Source organism: Myxocyprinus asiaticus, chromosome 38 (assembly GCF_019703515.2).
Source record: "Myxocyprinus asiaticus isolate MX2 ecotype Aquarium Trade chromosome 38, UBuf_Myxa_2, whole genome shotgun sequence".
Lineage (NCBI taxonomy): Eukaryota > Metazoa > Chordata > Actinopteri > Cypriniformes > Catostomidae > Myxocyprinus > Myxocyprinus asiaticus.
The window spans coordinates 18,138,618-18,161,191 of NC_059381.1; the positions used below are offsets into that span (position 1 = coordinate 18,138,618).

General features: G+C 36.8%; 1 protein-coding gene across 2 annotated transcripts in view; it reads right to left on the reverse strand.

Moving 5' to 3' along the window:
• Nucleotides 1-281: 281 nt before the first annotated feature.
• The window catches only part of nectin1a (nectin cell adhesion molecule 1a), a 40,803-nt gene continuing 18,510 nt past the window's right edge, over nt 282-22,574 (reverse strand). The window contains exons 3-8 of one of the 2 annotated variants that reach the window (XM_051677491.1): nt 20,353-20,652; nt 19,550-19,667; nt 18,667-18,818; nt 10,973-11,120; nt 8,760-8,826; nt 282-962 (exon numbers count right to left, since the gene is read on the reverse strand). In XM_051677491.1, the coding sequence (XP_051533451.1) occupies nt 729-962; nt 8,760-8,826; nt 10,973-11,120; nt 18,667-18,818; nt 19,550-19,667; nt 20,353-20,652 (1,019 nt within the window). In that variant the 3' untranslated portion in view covers nt 282-728. Of the gene's footprint in view, nt 963-8,759; nt 8,827-10,972; nt 11,121-13,257; nt 15,688-18,666; nt 18,819-19,549; nt 19,668-20,352; nt 20,653-22,574 lie in introns of those variants that run through there. The other variant, XM_051677490.1, reaches the window with a different exon arrangement.

Sequence of the window (22,574 nt, forward strand, 5' to 3'; positions counted from 1 at the left end):
ATAAATACTCTTTATGTACGAATTAGAATTACAGATTATGGAAGTACCTGGTACCATTTTGCATAATGTAAACAGTAATAAAGGACAAATGACCATTCTAAATAAATATATTACCTGGAATTTGCTGGAATACATATAAAAAAAACTGTATATATAATATATATATATATATATATATATATATATATATATATATATATATATAAACACATTTCACAGACAGAGATTTTTTTTAAGTATTGGTTATAATCATGTTATTTTCAATCTCATAAAATTCCCTATTATGAAAACAGCAAAAAGACAAAGACCTGTTCAAAAATACAAAGAATACTGAACAAATCCAAATCCAGAATGACAAAACAATAAGGGTAATGCATAACTTTACAGAAAACAATAAACAATACAGGCCTGCACTAGTAAATGGGATATAAAGATCACTGACCTGCTTTGAGAAGATCAGAATCAAATTTGTTGTGTACAACCAAAAGCTACTCTGATGCTTCAATTTGTAATTATTTACATATTAAATCTAAGCAACATTATTATTAAAAAAAGAAAATATGCATGTAAATCCAGTTATGCTTAGACAATAACAAATGTTTTAAAGTTTGCAGATAGAACACAATGTAAAAAAATAAGAAAAAAGAGAGAAATGGTTAAATATCAAAAGTACACAATCACCACAGCAACTGAATAAAGAAAGAAAAAGAGAGAGGTTACAGATTTATTCATACATACTGCTCTTTAGGAAAGGTATATGAGGAGATGGGGCCGGGGGGAGTTGGGTAGGTAAATACAGCGGTCTTGTTGCTATGTTGAGTGTAGGGTTTTTGGGGCAGGAAGGTTAGAGGAGGTTGAATGGGTGGAGAGTGCTGTTCCAGATAATCCTCTTTGTTACACGCCAAACGGTAACTCACATAGTCGGCTGTGTTCGGGAGCTCTTCATAGAACCTCCCAGGGCTCTACAAGGTCAGATAGAGAGAAAGAGAGAATCAGTGTTGTGTATATTTAATGAGAGTACCGTCACCGTGATATTACGCTTGCTGGTGCTGTCACACTGAAACCTGTACTTAGAAGTGATTTTTTTCTTCCCCATTTAGAATGCATAATTTTTTTTTAAAGTACAATCTTTTTTAAGACAATGAAATCTGAGGGATCAGAGATCACGCGCATTCAGAAATGGTTTCCGTCTTGCCTTTTACGCACCGAGATTTGACCAGATTCCTTGAATCTTTTAACTATATTGTGCACTGTAGAGGGGGAAATGCCCAAAATCCTTCCAATTTGTCTTTGGGGCAGTGGCGGTTCTGGCTTGTAGGTAAAACACCATATAATGTGTAGTTGTAGTGTTTTCAATTTAGCAAAGAGTGAATGCAATTTACAAATCACACATTTTTGTTTTTATTAGCATTTTTCATACTGTCCCAACTTTTTGGGACTTGGGGTTGCAGCGAAGTTTAGGGTAGGTATATGCACAGGTTCTTAAAGTCTGTTATTGTTAATGGTAACACTTTACAATAAGGTTGCATTTTTTTAACATTAGTTAATGCAGTAGTTAGTTAACATGAACTAACTGTAAACAAAACTTGGTAACACTTTACAATAAGGTTCCATTAGTTAATGCATTATGTATCATGAACTAACAATGAACAATATATTTTTACAGCATTTATTAATCTTTGTTAATGTTAATACAATTGTTCATTGTTAGTTCATGTTAACTAATGTTGTTAACTGATGTTAACAAATGGAACATTAGTGTAAAGTGTTACTAAAACTTCTTCACAGCATTTATTAATCTTAGTTAATCTGAATTAATATACGTATATACTACAGACATATTTCTTAATATTGAAAGGTGTATGTTAACATTACTTAATACATTAGCTAACCTGAACTAACACTGCACAACACCCTTTTACAGCATTTATTAATCTTGGTTAATCTTAATTAATATATTCATACTACTAACACATTTATTAACATTGAAAGGTGTATATGATAACATTCTTTAATGCTTTAGTTAACGTGAACTAATAATGAACCTTACCAATTGACAGCATTTATTAATGTTTGTTAATGTTAATTTATCTACTAATATAAAGTATGTTGCATAGGTCATCATAGGTTTACTCATTTCAATTGAGAGATAAAGGTAAATAGGTAAACAGATTTGGTACATTTTGTAATTAACAAACATTACATTTTGTAATTTTTTTTTATTATTAATTCTTACAATAATAAAGAAAAGCAAACACACACACACACACACACACACACACACACACACACACACAATATATATATATATATATATATATATATATATATATATATATATATATATATATATATATATATATATGTACAATCAACATTTAAACCCCACAACCACACTCTCGAATTGGGGGCGCACCAGCTGACCTCCAACCCCTCAAAATAATCTGCCTGGCGATCACCACACAGGTCAGAATCCAATTCTCTATGTGACTATTCCCCACATTGATGACCGCCCCATCGCCCAAAACACAGAGTCTGGGGCAAAACGAAACCTGAGTGCCCACCACGTCACACACAAAACTCTGAACATTCAACCAGAATTCCTGGATCTCAATACACCACCAAAAAATATGGGCCGTGTCTCCATCCTCTGATTGGCATCGCCAGCAGGTGGGTGTGTCTTTAAGACCAAGCCTATACAATCTAGAATTCTATCCAATAGAATCTATGTAAAATCTTGAATTGCATAAGGCTCATCCTTGCATCTCTAGATGCAGACTTGACATTTATTAAAATCCTAGCCCACACTCCCTCCTCCAATACCAAGTTGAAAACTTTCTCCCATAATCTCTTGATAGAAGTTAAAGCTCCGCCCCACAGACTCTGAATTAGCAGGGAGTAACACACTGATGCCTCATGACCTTTTCCAAAAGCAGTAATCACCACTCCCAGACAATCTGCCACTTTAGGGGGGTGTATGCTACTCCCAAAAATAGTACAGAGCAGGTGGCACAGTTGTAAATACCTATAAAACTGAGATCTGGGAATCCCAAAATGTTGAACCAAATTTTCAAAAGATCTCAACACCTATTAACCTCCCTCAAAATCCACTCTGACCAGCAGAAAGGGGACTTATTAATACATAATTTTGGGTTCTGCCATATGCTCGAGGCAACATTTAAATAAATGTCCCAGTTATACACTCTGGACACTTTTGTCCATACCATGTGCAAATGCGAGATAACGGGGTGTAACTTAACTTCTCTGATTAGTTTGATAGAAAGGCTTTACAATGGCGAAATAGTGGCAAGAAATTCCTGTTCAATACAGAACCAGGGAGGGGCTCTCTCAGGTGGAAGCGACCAATGAGCCAAATGTCTGAGACCGAATGCATAATAATAAAACAAAATCTTGGATAGGCCTAGCCCACCTATGTCAATTGGCCTATGTAACTTATTGAAATGTAATCTGGGACGCTTACCATTCTAAATGAAGGACTTCACTATGCTATCAAATTGCTGGAAATAAGAGAGGGGGACATCTACAGGGAGAGATTGTAGCAGGTAGTTAAATTTTGGAATACAATTCATTTTAATGACATTAACCTTCCCAATCATAGATAAATGTAATGAATTCCACCTGCCCACATCACTCAAAAACCTTTTTATTAAGGGGTCAAAATTAACTCTAACTAAATCAGACAAATTTGCTGGGAATAAAATGCCCAAATACTTAATGCCCTGTCTGGGCTACTGGAAGTTGCCCGGCTGAAAAGCTGTTATTGGGCAGTACGCTGTCAGAGCCAAAGCTTCGGATTAAGACCAATTGTCTCTGTATCCTGAAAACTTAGAAAAGGAATTAATAATTCTTAGGAGGCAAGGCATAGATCTAGAAGGGTCGGAGACAAATAATAAAATATCATCTGCGTAAAGCAAAAGCTTATGCACCACAACTCCTGCCATCACCCCTGGAAAATCATCCTCCTTTCTTATCACGGCTGCTAATGGTTCCAGGGCAAGACAAAACAATAATGGGGAAAGAGGGAAACCCTGCCGGGTGCCCCTATCCAGAGTAAAATAATCTGAAATTAATCCATTTGTTTGTACCGCCGCTAACGGGTGTCTATAAAGTAACTTAATCCATCCAATACATGTATTCCCAAACCCATACATTTCCAAAATTAAAAATTTAATCCCATTCTACCATATCAAACGCCTTTTCTGCGTCAAGCGAGATGGCAGCGACGGAGTCTGATCATTTGCCACTGACCACATGATATTGATGAAACACCTAATGTTATCAGAAGAGCTGTGGCCCTGAATAAACCCCACCTGATCTATATGTATAAGAGATGTCATAACTTTATCGATTAGCCAAACATTTTGACTGGATAAGGGATATTGGATGGTAACTCTTTCACTTGCTTGGATCTTTGTCCTTTTTAAGAATCAGACTGATCTGGGCTTTTGTCATGGTTGGTGGAAGCTTTCCATTCTTTAATGATACTGTAAAAACTTATAGCAAAAGTGGAGCCAGTTCTGTAGCATAAGATCTAAAAAACTTAGCGGCAAAGCCATCTGGCCCCGGAGCCTTGCCTGTAGGCAAGGCCTTAATTACCTTGCCAAGCTCCTCCAAGGTTCTCTCAGAATCAAGAGAATTTTTTGCTCAGTCATCAGTTTAGGGAGTTCTAAATGTTCCACAAAATTTCTAATATCTTCATCAGTAGACGCAGATGTGGAACTATAGAGATCAAGATAGAATTATTTAAAAGCATTATTAATATCAATGGCCGAGGTAAAAATTTCACCACCAGCAGAGGGAATGGTAGAAAAAGACTCTCTCTGCTTTATATATCTAGTCAGAAGCTTCCCTGCTTTGTCCCCCGACTCAAAGTATGACTGTCTTGCCCTGAATAGCCAAAACTCCACCTTCCGTGACAAAATAGTATTATATCTGTATTTCAATTGGACCAATTCTCTGAGGCCATCAGACGACTTTTGGCGCTTCAGCTCTGACTACTTTTAATAATCCCTTCCAACTCCACGAGTTCTCATGCTTTGGATTGTTTGGTGATTTTTATGATCCGGCCCCTAAGAACCACTTGAAGTGCCTCCCAAGCCATGCCTACAGAGGATACTGAGGACCAGTAGGTCTCCATATAAACATTAATTTCAGCCTTTAACATTTGTTCTAGTGATGGGAAGATCGGATCATTTTACTGACTTGGATCTTTTAGTCTTGTTCAGCAAAATAGAAGAATCTTTATTCAAGTGATTTCATTCATTTGAGCAGAATTAAATTAAAATGTTACATTTTCTATAGCCAAACCCCCCCCCCCCCAACACGTCTACTTACGCAAACTTTGATTATAGTCCCAATAAGGAAAAAATTATAATGCAGCCAAGGACAAATTATGAGAAACAGAAATATTACTTCACCTCTGGAATCTGTATACAGCTGTCACGTGACAAAAATGAACGACTCGGACCAGATGACTCGAGAAGTGAACTAATCATTTCTATTTCCTGTGTGAGCAGTATGTGGCTGTCACGTGACAAAAGAACAAACGACTTGGACCAAAAGAGTTGAAAGGTGAACTAATAATTTCTGTTTCCTGTACAGCGCCTATGTGGTTTTCACGTAACAAATGAACGGAGGTTGCGCCATGCGCATGAGCGGCCAACACAAAATTAAAGCGCCAACTATGTGATTTATTTTTCTCTTAACACACCAGGGCGTGATCTGAGACTAAAATGTTTCCAATTGAGCAATCAACAACAGATGAAATGAGGGACTTAGATATATAAAAAAAAAATCTATTCTAGAATAAATCTTATTGACTGATGAAAAGAATGTATAGTCCCTACCCGATGGGTTCAAAAGTCTCCAAATATCTGTACGACCAAGATTTTTACACATCCTGAGAAGTGTCACTGTTGCTCTAGGGGGCTTACACACTTTTGCTTCACTATGATCATGAGTCCATCAATAGATTAAAGTCTCCTCCAAATATTATATCATGAGGGGTGCCAGCGGCCTGCAACATCCCTTCAAGATCTATAAAAAAGCCCTGATCATCAACGTTAGGTGCGTAAATATTAGCCAAAATCAATCTTTGCCCCTGAATTTCTGCTAAAACAATAATGACTCTTCCTAATTTATCTTTACTCTGTTTGAAACATTTGAATTGTAGATGCTTACTTATCAGTGTAATGACTTCCCTTGCTCTTACTTGATCCAGCACTAAAGAAAAAATGTCCACCCCTTATCTTCCCAAATTTTTCAGCTTCCTGCGGGGAAAGATGCATTTCTTGAAGAAACACTATATAATATTTCTTACGATTAAGAAAATAAATAACCTTCCTTCTTTTTAATGGGGTGCCCCAACCCATTGACATTCCACGTGGAGAGAGACAATCCACTCATATTAACATTTGACATTTTTACATATTAGAAAAAATAGATTGTGTGTCAAAAATAAAATGATAAAGACCACATTCTCCATTAGTGCAACAAACAACCCCTGAACTTCCCCCGGAGCCCAAAAAACAGAAAAAAGTAAAACGTGCGCATCAACCCCACGCACGACCGTGCCAACCGGCGTCCATCCCTCTAAACTCAAACAGTCCATGTACGCCTACGAGAGTCCCCGCGACAACTTCCATCGGATTGCTCAAGAACGGTGCTTCAATACAAATTTTGTTGAGACAAAATTACACAGCAAAAAATAGTCTATAAAACAAATTCCAGCCAATAAACGGAATAAACACAAAAAACGTGTAGATTCATCCTAGCAGAACCAGCACAAAAAAAAAAGAGGAAGGGGCTGTTCAGTTCTTCGGGCAGTCAAATGAATGTTCAGAAAGCTGGCCCATTCGGCCAATACATGAGTACAACAAAAGACCCAATCAATCCAATGTTCTGCAACAGATATTCCACAAACCAAACTCCAGGCCACAGGAGGCATAAACACCAAAAACGTGCAGATTACACAAAACAAACTCCAGCTACAAGGCGGAACCACAAAAAAAGACGAAAAAGGCAGCCAACTTCCTCGGACAGTCAAGTGAATTTTCAGTGAGTCAGGCCCACTAAACAGCAACATGAAAGTCACCAAATGGCTTACTCACTCCAATGATTTATGAAGGACAGTGCTTGATGTGGGCATGTAAATTCTCTACGTCCATCCTTAGTATCTATTCTCAATTTGGCCAAAAACATCAGAGCAAAATTGACCTTTCCGTTGATGTAAGAGTTTCTTGCATTCCAAATTGAGAATCGATCACGTTTCCTTCTTGTCATATTTGCAAAGTCTGGGAAAAAGAAAATGCTGTGGTTCTTCCAAGAAAGCTGTCTTTTATTCCTTGCCTCACGTAACACAAGATCTTTATTGGATGATCTCAGAAATTTGGCCAGAATTAATCGAGGCCTGTCTCCCTCAGCGGATCTCCGAGCCAGGACTCTGTGAGCTCGCTCGATTTCCAGTTTATGGCCTGTTATGTTGAGCAGACTTGGGAAGAGCTCATCTAGGAATTTTACCACATCTCTGCCTTCCTCATGCTCAGGAATTCCAACAATGCGGATGTTGTTTCATCAATTACGATTCTCCAAATCCTCCAATTTTTCCCAAACGCATTGCAAATCCACCTTGGTCGCTAGCGGATTAGCAGCTAATTCCCTCTCCGATGACTCCATATAATCGATCCATTTCTCGACATCCCCCATTCTTGTAACCAACTCAGTGAATTTTGACTCCATGGCCATAATCGATCAACGTATTACAGCAAGATCCTCCAAGTCTGCTATGACCTTCGTCAGCATCACCGACATGCTGGACAGTTGATGCTGGATTTCTCCCGCTGCACTGTCCAAACTGAGTTCCTGGTCTGCGGCCCTGTCTAGGGTATCAGCTTGAGCACGTAAGTATCTTTTAGTATCTCCAGAGCTCAAGGATTTTTAATTCTTTGACATATTGTCTTCATAGAACAGTTAAGAATCAGGGTGTATCTCACCGGTTTATGACACAAATAGTAATAAAACTAGCAAAGTGCGCAGAGCTCGCCCTTCACACGTCCGACTCTCGCATGGCACCACCGGAACTCCGATTTAGTACATTTTGTACCATATTACATAAATTAGCATTAAACAAGACTAATAAATACTGTAAAGACATTTAATTTTTCATGGTTAGTTAACATTAACTAACGCATTAAGTAATTTTTGGACAACTTTTAGTGTTTTAAAAAATGCATTATTATAGGCCTTCTTATAAATTAACATATACCAAGATTAAACACTGTAAAGAGGTGTTTCCGACTAGTTCACGTTAACTAATGCATTAAGTAATATTAGCTTATACACCATGTAATGTCAAGAAATGTGCTAGTATATATAGATACATTTGCACTAACCAAGATTAATAAATGCTGTAAAGAAGTTGTTCATTGTAGTTAACAAATGTATTAAATAATGTTAACAAATGCAACCTCATTGTAAAGTGTTACCGCTAAAGCATACACTATGAATACAAAATGAATATACCTAAATAATCACTTTGTGTTATCAGAGGTATTAGGACTTAAAGACATAAAAAGTAGGAGGCGCTCTCTGTTCAGTATAGTTCGGTTTTTTTTATTAAAGCCTCAGTACCTCTATTCAGGTCGGCTGCCAGACTACTGTGCATTAGTGCATCTTTTCTTCTGATATGATGCCCAGAGCCCTTATTGGTGGTTTTGTGGGCTGACTGAGTGCTCTCTTACCTGGAAGTCATCAGCTGTCTTCTTTTTTGAGGAGGAAGGCTTTTTGTGGGCTGGGGAAGAACTATCCCTGTAATAATAGAGAGGAAGATATAGAGGGCCTTAACAAAACACAATGCATAAAACAGCTACAGGGCAATACATTTAGCTTTATGCCCCAAAACTTGTGATAATGGGGTGTTACATAAAAATAAAATAAAAAATAGTATTAATTGGCTAGTTATGTGATAACATGGCGGTCACCATGAGGCAGCCTAGCTCAATGTAAAATAAAACAGCTTTTATTAGGTTATGTCCACACTTATGGGTATTCATTTGCATTGATTTTGCTCCCTTTACACCTCTCATCCACACTGGAGTGTTTTACTCCACTGAAAACTGAGACTTTCGAAAGCACTCTCCATAATCACGTACTGTACTTTGGACAACGATGGCAGTAAGAAACTGAAAATGGAGGTTTCAAAATGTGGGCAAGGCCAAAGACTACTTATATGACTGGAGTCTTCATCTCATGTGAGTGTACATGATTTGAAACATATTTTTTAAAAGTACTATTCATTTCTTTTAGGAGGTAAACGCCCCTTTTTAACCCTTAAATGCATGGTAATTTTCCCAAACACTCTTACATATTAGGGTCTTTAGCGACCCGGCACTTATATCTATCACAAATGGATGTACAAATTGCCCAGATAGTGTAAATTAAAAAAAATATTTTTAAGACAATTAGAAAATAAAATATATTTTGATATATTTTGATGTTTTATTTTTCATAAATTAAAAAGATAATGCAACAAAACAAGACAAACCTAGAACAGGATTCATTATTTTCACACTGAAATTTCATGAAATGCAACTGGCTGTCAAACACATATTGAGCTACACATAATCTACACATGTGTAATGTATGTGTAACTTATGTGTAGCTTATGTGTATCTTATGTGTATTTTATCAGGCACTTGTTGAGTCTAAATAGATGCACAACATTATTTCAGTAGTACACCCAAATGACAATAGCCAAATCATACTGTTCATGTGTTGTACTTGCTATAAGTTTACTTCGATGTTGTTTCTTCATCAAATAGCAATGTCAAATATAAATCTATTCCATCACTGAAACATCAGCACCACCTTGAGTAAGAAATAACATGTATATTATTATGTACGTGTTTACGCATATAAAATAATGATAATTCGCCATTGTTGATAGTTCATTGTTGCACAGAAAATCAATGTGATATAGTGTTTATTTGTATGAATATAGTACTCATTTCTCTTGTAATATGCAAAGATATAGATATCCTGTGATTGTAAACTTAAATAGATATGAAATAATTATAAAAAATATATAATTTATGGGAGTGCACTTTCACCTATACACTTTTGGTACTTAAACCATTATTATTATTATTATTATTATTATTATTATTATTATTATTATTATTATTTTATTTTATATATTATTATTTTTTTGTTGTTGCAATTTTGGCATTTTTTGTGTGTGACACTATTTATAAAAGATAGATTGAGGAATACTAATGAGGTGTGGGCACAACTCCAAAATATTTATGAGGTTCAGGGGGTGGAATGAGGTTCCGAGTGTCTAAAGACCTGAGGTATGCGTTTAAGGCTTACTGAGGAAAAGATACTGAGTGCACCATTAAACATTTCCTTAACTGTGCTATTCATTTCAGGAACTGAAAGTTGTATATATGGCATTTTTCATGTCTTGCTGTACTGTACATATAGTATTGATTCCGGGCCTCTGGCAATAAATATGGCACTGAAGAGTTAAAATGTTAATCAGTGACTTGAAATGAGAGTATCTGCAGAACATTCATCCATATATTAAACTGGTAAACATAAGCATATTTATAACACATAAGCTTAGCTTACTCATTGTAGTCATCATTGTCCGAAGCTGATTAAATGGGAGTGTACGATTGTTTCAAAAACACAGGACGTCCACTTCCAAGACTTTAAGTGTGACCTTTTGTTATGTTAAAAAGTTTGATGACATGAAATGTATGTATAAAAATGGGACAATATGTGTATAATAACTTCTATGACGTAGATATATTAAGCTACACATTGTGCTAACTTACAGATGAATACCCCTTTAGCTGACATTATAAAGACTTCATTATTAAAGTCCCAGGCTGATATATGAAAAGGGATCATAATGAGTAAATCATTTTTAATGGAGTTGAGTACTTACGAGCCATTGTCCGACCCTGCGTGCTTGTGCTGCTGCTGTTTGTTGACCAAGTATATTGTGCCTGCTATACTGAGTATGATGCCCAGGGCAATCACCCATCCAAGGACACCCATCACCCTTTCTGCGGAACTCAGTGGCAGGGGCTTTTCTGCAGGGAAAATAAACGGTGGGCATATCCTAGCTAATTTCACCATATACAATACATACTGTAACTCATACTGTCTTTTTTTGTAACACTTTACAATAAGGTTCTATTCGTTAACATTAGAAAAAGGGATAGCTCTCCCAAAAATATAAATACTGTTGTTATTTACTCATCCTTATGTTGTTCCAAACCAGGATAACTTTCTTTCTTCCATGGAGCACAATAGGAGATGTTAGGTCAAATGAAAGCTTCAGTCACCATTCACTTTCATTGTATGGAGAAATAAACTGCAATGAAAGTGAATGGTGACTGAGGCTGTTATTCTGCCAAACATCTACTTTTGTGTTTCATGGAAGAAAGAAAGTCATAAAATATACTATTGTTCACTGTTAGTTTATTATACATTGACTCATGTTAAAGTATAAAAATTATCATGTTAAAATGTGTTAATATATGTATAAATGAACATTATCCAAGATTATACATGCTTAAAAATTATTGTTCATTGTTAGTTAAAGTTAAAGGAATATTCCGGGTTCAATACAAGTTAACCTCAATCAACAGCATTTGGGACATAATATTGCCCTTCCTTCTCTTAAAAAAGAAGAAGCAAAATCTGTCTTACAGTGAGGCACTTACAATGTAAGTGAATGGGGCCAATCTGTAAACATTAAAATACTCACTGTTTCAAAAGTATAGACACAAGACATAAACAATATGCTTGTTAACATGATTTTAGTGTGATAAAATCGCTTATTAACCTTTTCTGTGTAAAGTTATTGATAATTTTACAACTCCGTTGCCATTACGATGTAATGCAGTTAACCCTTAAACCCAATTAGAACCGTGAAAACAATTATTTAAACAACTTTACAGCTCAAATAATACATGAGTTTTAACAGAAGAATTAATGTAAGTGCTTTTATAAAATTATAAGCTTCACATTTCTGTCTTTAAACCTTCCAAAAATTGGCCCCATTCACTTCCATTGTAAGTGCCTCACATCAACAATATGCCACAAATGCGTTCAACTGAGCTTACCTTGTACTGAACCCGGAACATTCCTTTAACTAGTGCATCAACTAACGCAATAAACTTACTGTAAAGTGTTTTCAACTTTTTAATACTTCAGTACCTATTAATATCACATTGTATTGGAATATTAAAAGCCTCCTGCAGATTTAAGACATGCCTCTGAAACATATCTTATAATGTATGTTTTTGCTATATAAGTAATGATAATAGTTCTTTTGTATGGCCCAAGTACTATTGCTTTGTGCTGGTGAGAAAGAAAGCCCACATCCACCTCACATTAGCATGCATGCCCTTCTTTTTTACAAACTCATACCAGCAAACGGGGCTACTATGAAAGTTATTCATGCAAGCTTTCCCTTAGGTCATTGTGTACATAAAACAACAATGTCAATGGCAACCAATGAAAAGGGGATTGTATCGTGGGGCACTCTAATGGCTGTAAAAGAGATGTTAATGGCATAATGTTTGCACTCGGTACAGACAATAGCCAGCCTCAAACCAAGTGACCCACACCGCAAAGAACATCCGACCTCAAAATTACCTCTTTAGTTACTCTGCTTGGAAAGTGGAACTTCTTAATGTATTCCCCTTAACCATATCAGAAGCAAAATATATCTCATAAAACATATTAGACAATTCCAGCCAGGTCTCCTAAGCAACCAAATTGGCCCGGTTGCTAGGGAGGGTAGAGTCACATGGGGTAACCTCCTCGTGGTCACTATAATGTGGTTCTCGCTCTCGGTGGAGTGCGTGGTGAGTTGTGAGTGGATGCCGCGGAGAATAGCATGAAGCCTCCACATGCACTATGTCTCCGCGGTAACGCGCTCCACAAGCCACGTGATAAGATGCGCATATTTACGGTCTCAGACGCTCAGGCAACTGAGATTCGTCCTCCACCACCCAGACTGAGGCGAATCACTACGCCACCACGAGGACATAGAGTGTATTGGGAATTGGGCATTACAAATTGGGGAGGAAAAAAAATAAACAAATAAAATAAAAAACATTTAAGACAAAGAAGACATAATAGTGTACAATTTCATCTTAATTGACTTGTAAATAGCAATTATGTTTTTATTTAACATAATTTTTATTTCAGCCAAGGATTCACAAGATTTACTGACACTCAGTACAAATCACAAGATAACAGCAGAGAACAAACATTGTATATCTGAGTATGTCTGTCTTGGCAGCATAATAATGATACACATAATAAAGAACACACCAGATTTTTTCTTAATATATTAAGCAACATTTTACAAACCATGCAGCAGCAACAATTCATGGGGCAATTTTCACTGCAATTATAAAAATGAAAAGAAAGTTATAAATAAAAAATTGATAAAGTTAACAGAGAAAAACTTTGATGTTGGCTTGACAAAAACTTTGAAGATTTTATAGGCCCAACGTTCTTAGGCCCTAACCCTCAGGAAGCTATTTCCAGTCATGAAATTGCAGCTCCTGTCTACTTGAATGGGGAAAGACCGAAATCTCAAAAATGGTTGGTAAAGATTATGATCAAAGAACATATTTCAAATCAGCAATAAAATCTGACAACACTAGAATCATAAATTACGCTTCTTTATCTCAGATTAGGATAAAAAAAATAAAAAATAAAAATCCCGTGTTGTACTGTACGTATAGCTAATGTGCATGCGCGTTCTCGAGTTAACTGACAGGCATTGTCTCTATCTAAAAGGTGATTGGCTCTTTTACCTGTCTTTGCTAAATAGTCTCTTCGCTAACCTGGATGGATGGATGGATGGAGGGATGGATGGATGGACAGACGGATGGATGGACGGACAGATGGATGGATGAATGGATGGAGGGATGGATGGATGGAGGGATGGATGGACGGATGGAATTTTGAATGTATGAATGTAAGTCTATGAAATGTTTCCGATATTTGATCATCTGCTGTGCGAAAAAAGTAAGACCAGTCAGTTAGAAAAGATATAGCATAAAATTCAGAACAGCCTGAAGGTCTGTGCAAAGTTTGGTGGATGTAGCTTAAAAGCTGTAGGAAGAATTTTGGTCTTGGTTTAGGGATTTTGAAAAAACCCTTAACCATGTCTGTAGAATAAAAAAATGTTGGCTTTTGTCAAATAAAACAAACAAAAACACAAACACTAATTTTTACAGCTGGCATCAAACATTGTTTTTAATATATTATAACACATGTTATAAGCACAAGAGTAAATTATTTAGCTTATCACAACCTGAAAAAGATCAGCGTAACATTCAACCAGTTCGGTTGCATTAAAACATTTTTCCACATACATAAAGATACATAAAGAACCATTTCAAAGCATTTACTGTATATAGTACAACATATTGTTATGTTATCTCATATAACTTTGAAAAACAGCATTGACACTACATGTTAACACTAAGTATTGAAGCCACTGAGGTCCAGTATGCAGAAAATTGGTATTCTTGGTGATATTTGAATATGCATGGCTGAAACTGTGCAGGAAATTATAGTTTCTTGTGGGAAATATTTTATTTAGCTCTACAGTAGCCTATGTGTTTCCAGGTTTGTTATATTTAAGTCCTGTGATAACAGTAGCCAGAAAGTCACTATTCTGTTTTAACAACTAAACAAAACAATATCTGACACAGCAACAGGCAACATTTTCATTTATCTTGAACAAAATGTTATCCACAGTGCAAGACTTTCACAGTTTATGGGATAAAGTACAGTTTTAAATAATTGCCCTTGTGTAAACACAGCAGCAAAACTATTTCCTCAGTACTATGGCACCATCAAGATATCAACCCACATCCAGCTTATAAAAGCCTTTAATGTTTGTAAGAGGTCATTATCTCATGCAAAGTCAATCTCATGGCCAATCATTTGTCAGTTCCCAAACATCCTTCATTAGTTTGGACTTTCATGTCAATAATTCACATGATCACACAAAGTCAACTTCACTTGATCGCAAGTCCTGCTTTAAAAGGAGGGAGATGGCAAGGAATGAGTTTGAGGAGAAGGTATAGGATGAGAAACATGCTAAGAAGCTCAAAGTCTTCAACTTCTACACATACCACTCTTCTTTGGAGATGACAGAGCCATCCGTTTGAGGAACCATGTCCACTGAGACTTCCACCTCCGATCCATAATCATAAATATAAGTCTGCTCATTGCATCCATATCTCTCATGCTCCTCAAAAACCCCTGTGTGGTAGGCCTTTATTCTCCTATCATGACAGCTGTGGAACTCCTGAACATTTACTCCTAATATACTGGAGCCTCTATAAAGTTCGAGCTTCTTCATCTCTTCATCTGAGTCGTCGGAGAAGGTCAGGCTTTGAGAGGGATGCTGGGGCAGGCTGCCAGCGTTGCTGTAGCCATTCCCAAGGATTTGCTTCTTTGTACTGTAATCTCCTTTAAACATGCATCTCCGCCGATAGACAAACACTACCAGGAGAGTAATGGCTGCCAAAAGAACTGTGCCACACACTACAGCTCCACCAATGACAGTACTCACTTGATGTTGCTCCTGAAACATCTCACCTGGGTAACTAGGGAATTCTGGGTAAGGAAAGAGATGGGAGGGAGGGACAAAAGTTTGAGAGCTTCACTGAAAGAGAAGGCCAAATAGTGTAGAGTAGTGGTTCTCATCTGGTTTTGCCTCAGGATGCAAATTTTACATCCAAAACAGTACCAAAATTGCCTACTGTACAAAAGTAAACAAAAATGTTTTTAAAATTAAAGGAAAATGAAGAATCTGCTTTTATTTACTCACCCTAATGTCGCTCCAAACCTGTATGACTTTCAATCTTCCATGGGACACAAAAAGTGAATTTGTAAGGAGTAGTGGTAACTTCATAGAGTTTATTTGTCATATGATGAAAGTGAGTTGTGACTCACAAATGCACAAATCAAATCATTATTAAAGCGAAAAGAATTATGGAGGCATCGTCAATAACTTCAAACCTCAATAGACCTTTTTCACACGTTCGCAAAGCGGAAGACGTTGTAGTTGGTTAAACTTGAATGGCGGTGAATGGGAGACCACAGATAATTTCATTTTTACTTACCCGTTTGCTCCAACAGCAAAATAAAAAATTTTATGATTACCCTTTCACAGCTTTGCAAAAGAATATAAAAATATAGAGCGCTGGATAACATCAGTAAGAAGAGAGAAACGGGCCAAATTTTCTGTCACTCCCTCAGCAGCTGTGCTAAAAATCCTCATCACATCTGTGGTAACTGATTTCTTTAAAACACATTTTAGCGTAATATAATACAAAGTACAATGTTATAAATTACTGGAAAAGAAATTGGAAATATAAAAAAGTTCTCATGGTTCTCATTACGTCTCGTGACCAAACGTCATGACTCAAGAATCAATGAGGTTTGATGTTATCTATGTAGCCGCCATATTTAATTTATGTAGTTTATTATGTTGGCTTGACAAAGACAACATACTAAGCTGATTTGGGTTTTTCCAAAATTCCTGAACCAAGACCGAAATTTCCAGTTTAACTCCTCCTAAAGCTTTAAAGCTACATCCACCAAACATTGTACAGACCTTCAGACTGTCCTAACTCGGGCTGTTGGTTTTTTTTTTTATCGGAATTACGGTTTTCATAACTCGGATGATCAAATATTGGAAAAATCCCATAGACTTACATGGATGGAATGTTCAAATGGACAAAAAAAAAAAAAAAAAACACACACAAAACATTTATGGTGCATCCATGTCATGTCGGAATTATTGTAATAACGAGATTTTGACATGCAAAAAACATTCACGTCTTAATTACAAGTTGTAAACTCGGAATTCTATGAATGTTCCAACTTGACAGTCGTAACGTAATATTAGTATAGCCAGTGTTACCCGGAGTGCTTTCTTTGTTCTTAAACATTTTTCAATATAGAGATTTATTGCAGTATACATTTAATTTTGAGGTGAGTATAGAGGTGAATAAATGTATGTAGTGATTACGTATTTTGTTGTCTGTCTGTCTCTGTGTTATAAACGTTCAGGCCAGGCTTTGTCAATTTAAAATCAAAGTTTGTTTTGAAATAATTTATCTATTTGAGAGCTAATAACGACTTAAATTAAGTTACTTTTATCACACAACAGGACTGTATGGCTTCAGAAGACTTGGAATATAATGGATGAGTCATATCGATTACTTTTACTGTGGTTTTATGATGCGTGTGTGTGTGTGTGTGTTTTTTGTTTTTGTTTGTTTTTTACCTTTTTCGAGCTTGACAGACTGGAGTCACTATTCATTAAATAGAACTAGTCATTAAATGGCAATTAAATTCACCTTTTGTTCCACAGAAGAAATTCATAATGGTTTCTTGGTTTGGAGCAGCATTTGGGTGAATAAATGACAAAATTGCATTTTGGGGTGAACAATTTCTTTAAACATTGAATTTTTATAAAATTACCATTAATTGCATAGGAAGAACAATATGCAAATTTGCATGACGCAGAAAAACATAACATGGCAATAGGAAAAATTGTAAAAAATTAAATGCATAAACAGCAATATAAGTGTGATTTACAAGCCGAACTCATGGAAAAACACTGGGTCAAATATTGTATTAGTACTTCCCATGCTACCAAGTCAGACATTGATTTCATATCACCAAAATATATGTAAAACCCGTTGGTCTCCAACCTAATCAGAACTGACCTGTGACCCACCAGTTGAGAACCATTATATAGACCCTCTCCATTTAGTATAGCAATATGGATTATTCCAGGAGAAATAGGAGGGTGTAGGGATAGGGAAGTGCTGTGTTCACTTTGTGCAATCAACATGGATTTTTTTCCTAGGTGTCATCACTCAAGCAAAGAGACTGCCATGCAAAGAGAGCAGCACTTCAGGCAAGAAGCACCACACATACATGACCATGCATGTAAATGTAAACATGCTTCTATAGACCACACCTTATGTTAACAGCATGCAATGAGAAAATTGCAAAAACAAGGACATCACAGTTCAGGAGCAAGACAAAAACAACTTGCAGCCACATGCAAAGTGCTGCCCCAGCAAGACACTGTATTAAAAAACACCCAAAGAGCAAATATCTAAATACAGTTTCAGGCAGTGAGATCAAAATATATTACACAGAAAAAAAAATTCTGTCATTATTCACTCACCCTCATATTGTTTCAAACCTATATGACTTACTTTTTTCCATGGAACACAAAAGGAAATATTAAGCAGAATGTTAGTTTTCGTCACCATTTACTTTCATTGCATCTTTTTTCCATATAATGAAAGTGAATGGTGACTGAAACATATAACATCTTCTTTTGAGTTCTACGGAAATAAAGTCTTACAAACTTGAGGGTGAGTGATTGATGACAGAATTTCCATTGTTGTGTGAAATATTTCTTAAAATGATGTTTCAGAGGCAGCCAATAGTGAGATTAGAGCTGATTGGTGTAAGAGGAAAAAATCACTCAAAGATTCACATGCATATTTACATGCACAGAAGCGCACAAGTCGCATGCATTCAGTTCAGAGGGAAGTTGCAACATACCTGTGACGGTGACCTCAGTGGATGCAGATCCTGTCCCAATGCTGTTGGAGGCATCACAGATGTATGTGCCCGCAATGTCATAGGTAACAGGTTCTTTAAACATCAACACATCATCTCGGACCTCCACTGTAGTCGGCAGAGAACCGTTCAAGCTAAAGAGAAAAAATACTGATCAGGTCTTGCATAAAATTTTACTGAAATTGACAAACAACAGACAGATGCCCAAAGGCCCGAAGGTATTCAGTATTTTAAAGGATTGTTCCAGGTTCAATAAAAGTTATTTCAATTTTGACTTGTCACTCAATTTGTAAAAGCAAGCAAAAATTACTTAAAGTAATGCAATTACAAGGGAAGTCTAAGGGGCAAGGCATTGTACCTGAATAAACATTAAAATTCACACTTCTGAAAGTATAGCCACATGACTTAAACATTACACCTTTTAATATAAGACTAGAGTGATAAAATTGCTTACTAATCTTGCCTGTGCAAGTTATATCCAACCTTTCAACTACTGTACTGGACATTTTTTCAGATTTTTATCCATTGCAATGTATTAAAGGGATAGTTGGAAATATCTAAACATGAAAATTCTGTCATCATTTACTCACCCTTATGTTTTTCCAAACCTGTATGGCTTTCTTTCTTCAATGGAACACAAAGGGAGATGTTAGGCAGAATGTTAGCCTCAGTCACCATTCACTTTCATTGTACGGAAAAGATATGAATGAAAGTGAATGGTGACTGACACTGAGAAAATGATAACAGAAATTTCAATATTGGGTGACCTTTCCCTTTAACTAAGCATTCTTCATAATGATAGATATCTTTAAATGATACTGTAGACAGCACAGTATTCAAAGGCTTGTTGTTTACTTAGACTTACTATCTCCACTGAAACAAAGAGATGGGTGGGTTGGCATCAGCCAGGCATGTGAGCTGAACATTTTCTCTGTTCAAATACCAATTCCCATCAAAACCCTCTATTATCACCTCTGGTTCATCTGTAGAGAAGAAACAATGCAACAGTTTTATCCAAAGCAACTTTCTGGCATCGTTAGTGCTATGCTTTACAGAAACATTATTAAGCATCTATTTCCCTAAATGGTCAGTTGTGTGGATTGTCTCTATGAGCATTCTGGAAAAGGGCCACTAATAGTAATGAAGGTTTTGAATAGGAAATTCCATTTTAACTAATACAATTCAACTAATATAGGCTGTTGCAGTTCCTTTAAAGATTCAGTGGTAAAGACGCTGGCTACCACCCCTGGAGTTCGCTAGTTCGCTAGTTCGAATCCCAGGGCGTGCTGAATGACTCCAGCTAAGTCTCCTAAGCAACCATATTGGCCCGGTTGCTAGGGAGGGTACAGTCACATGGGTAACCTCCTCTATAATGTGGTTCGTTCTCGGTGGGGCACGTGGTGAGTTGAGCGTGGTTGCCGCGATAGGCACACGTGCTATGTCTCCGTGGCAACACGCTCAACAAGCCACGTGATAAGATGCGCGGGTTGACGATCTCAGACGCGGAGGCAACTGGGATTCGTCCTCTGTCACCCAGACTGAGGCAAATCACTACGCAACCACGAGGACTTAAAAGCACATTGGGAATTGGGCATTCCAAATTGGGAGAAAAAAAAAAAAAAAGATTCAGTAAAACTTTTAAAACAATTGTTAGGCATGGCTTCTTACACTGAATGTTGAGCATTACACTCTCTGTGAATTGTTCGTCATTATACGTGGAGACGCAGGTGAGCAGCTGTTGGTGTATTTCTCGACTGGGAACCACCAAGTAATCGCTGCGTACTGTGACGGTCCCATCAAGGTTGCGGATCTCCTGGGTGTTGGATTCTCCATCCAATTCAGTTTCCCATGTGATCACACTGGGTGGCTTCCCATTGGCTGAAACGCATGTGGCAACAGTCATCTTCAGGTCTTTGGATCCCGCAACTATAGAGGGTGTGGAAAGACTCATCTGGATCATAGGGCGAGCTGCAGGAACAAATACAGAGGCTTAGCACATATGCACAGGGATATTTCATGCACTGCAGAAAACCACTGGATTACTGTAAGATTCTGTGCCATGTTATGTTTTACAATCTGTTCAGCTTATTACTTAGTGTTTTTGTTTTTCATTAGGAAATGTAATACAGTACATTATAATCAGTTTCCTAGAAACATCATTGTGACACAGGCCTCATTGTGATTCAATCATCACTTGGAAAATGATGAAATATGCAGAGAAATAATTCTAGAGTAGAGTTTCTCAGAAACAAAAATCAATCTCTGTTTGCATGTGACCATCACAAAATGTTTTGCAAAATCTTATGCAGCACAACCTTGGCTCCTAATAATTTATTGAAAAAATGCTGCCAAGAAATCAGTTGTCCTCCATTCCAACTTTTGCAAGATCATATTTTTTAGCTTTTTAGCTAAATTCCTGGAGTTCTATTTTACTTATCATGCACAATTCTGGTGTGCATATAATTTTGAACAAAGACAGTTCTTCTGAATAACCCTTCTAAATGATGTTTAAGTCGATACATTGGTTGTCCACATTTGAAAAGGAAAGTTTATGATCAAAGTTACATAGTGTTAAATCCATCGTTCCATGTCCGCTTAGATGTACCTCCAGTTTCAAAGCTCAGGTATTGAAAGTAATCAGATGATTGTGATTTTTCTATTAATCACTAAAGCTTAATCACAGAGGCTTTAGTGTAGCACTGGTTTTATGTAACCATTTTTAATGTGTCTTTTAAACTGTCTAAATAATTTCCTTATTTTAAGAGCCTTAATCTTGTTCAGTGGTAAGGGAATAGTTCAGCCAAAAATAAAAGTTCCATTATTATTTCTCAGTCAGTGCGTTTAAATGCATAATGTTTTTTTTTTATTTCAGCCGGACTAAAAGCATAATTCATTATTTCAAAAAAATGTCATCAATTTCGTCATTGTGGAGGTGAGGGCGTGGTCGAGCGCCCATCTGGAGAGAGAGAAAGCAGTAAGGAGTTCCACCTAAGATGAATTGCTACTAAGTACCGTTTCTGTGTTCACAGTGAGAGACGGGGGAAATAAAAGACGACCCAGTCCACACAGAGAGGAGAGAGAGAGTTGCACACCAGAGACTGTGTTTTCTGAGTGTTGTGCTGAAAAGCTGACTTGTCTTACCTTTTATGCTGCAAATCAGACTTTTGTTTTTTGAGTGTGAAGCTGAAAAGCGATTACTATTATTTTGTTAAACGAAACTCTGACCCATGTGGACTGTGGAAACCGGCTCCCGCTTCCTCATCTATCACACAACGAAACTTGTCACAGTCATGTACTGTAAATACTTTATTCCGATTGAAATCATATATCCAGTCCCATTTTTGTGAAGTTGGACTAATAAACCTAGATAATGCCATTGTAGCTTGGTTTTGTCCAGCATTTATACATGTTAATCTGACCACAATTGGTTTTGGCATTGTGTTCATGCTCCAAAAGTCAGAGGAGACATGCAACGTGTATAGAACACTTCCTCAGCTGACGTCCTTCCTTCGTATATTTGATTATCCATTGTGTCATGTTAACTTGGACAGACAGATATAGACTGTAGCTCGACTTTGCAAAAACCCACTGTAGCTTGATTATAACTGCACATGTAAACGTAGCGAACCAAATGGTTTGAATTGTGAACCAGACTAACGAGGTTCATTCAAAATAACTGGCTCAAAAGAATGATTCGTTCACAGATCAGACTGATCTCAAATTCAATTCAGTATGGACTATTTATATACAATGTGTTTTTTGGAGCTTAATACACATGGTCACAATGAACGGTTGTAGCATGGAAAAGACCTGTGTTAAGCCATTTTTGATCAATATTTTAAGGATATTTAAGCACTTAAATAAAAGAAGATACATACCAAATTCCAACG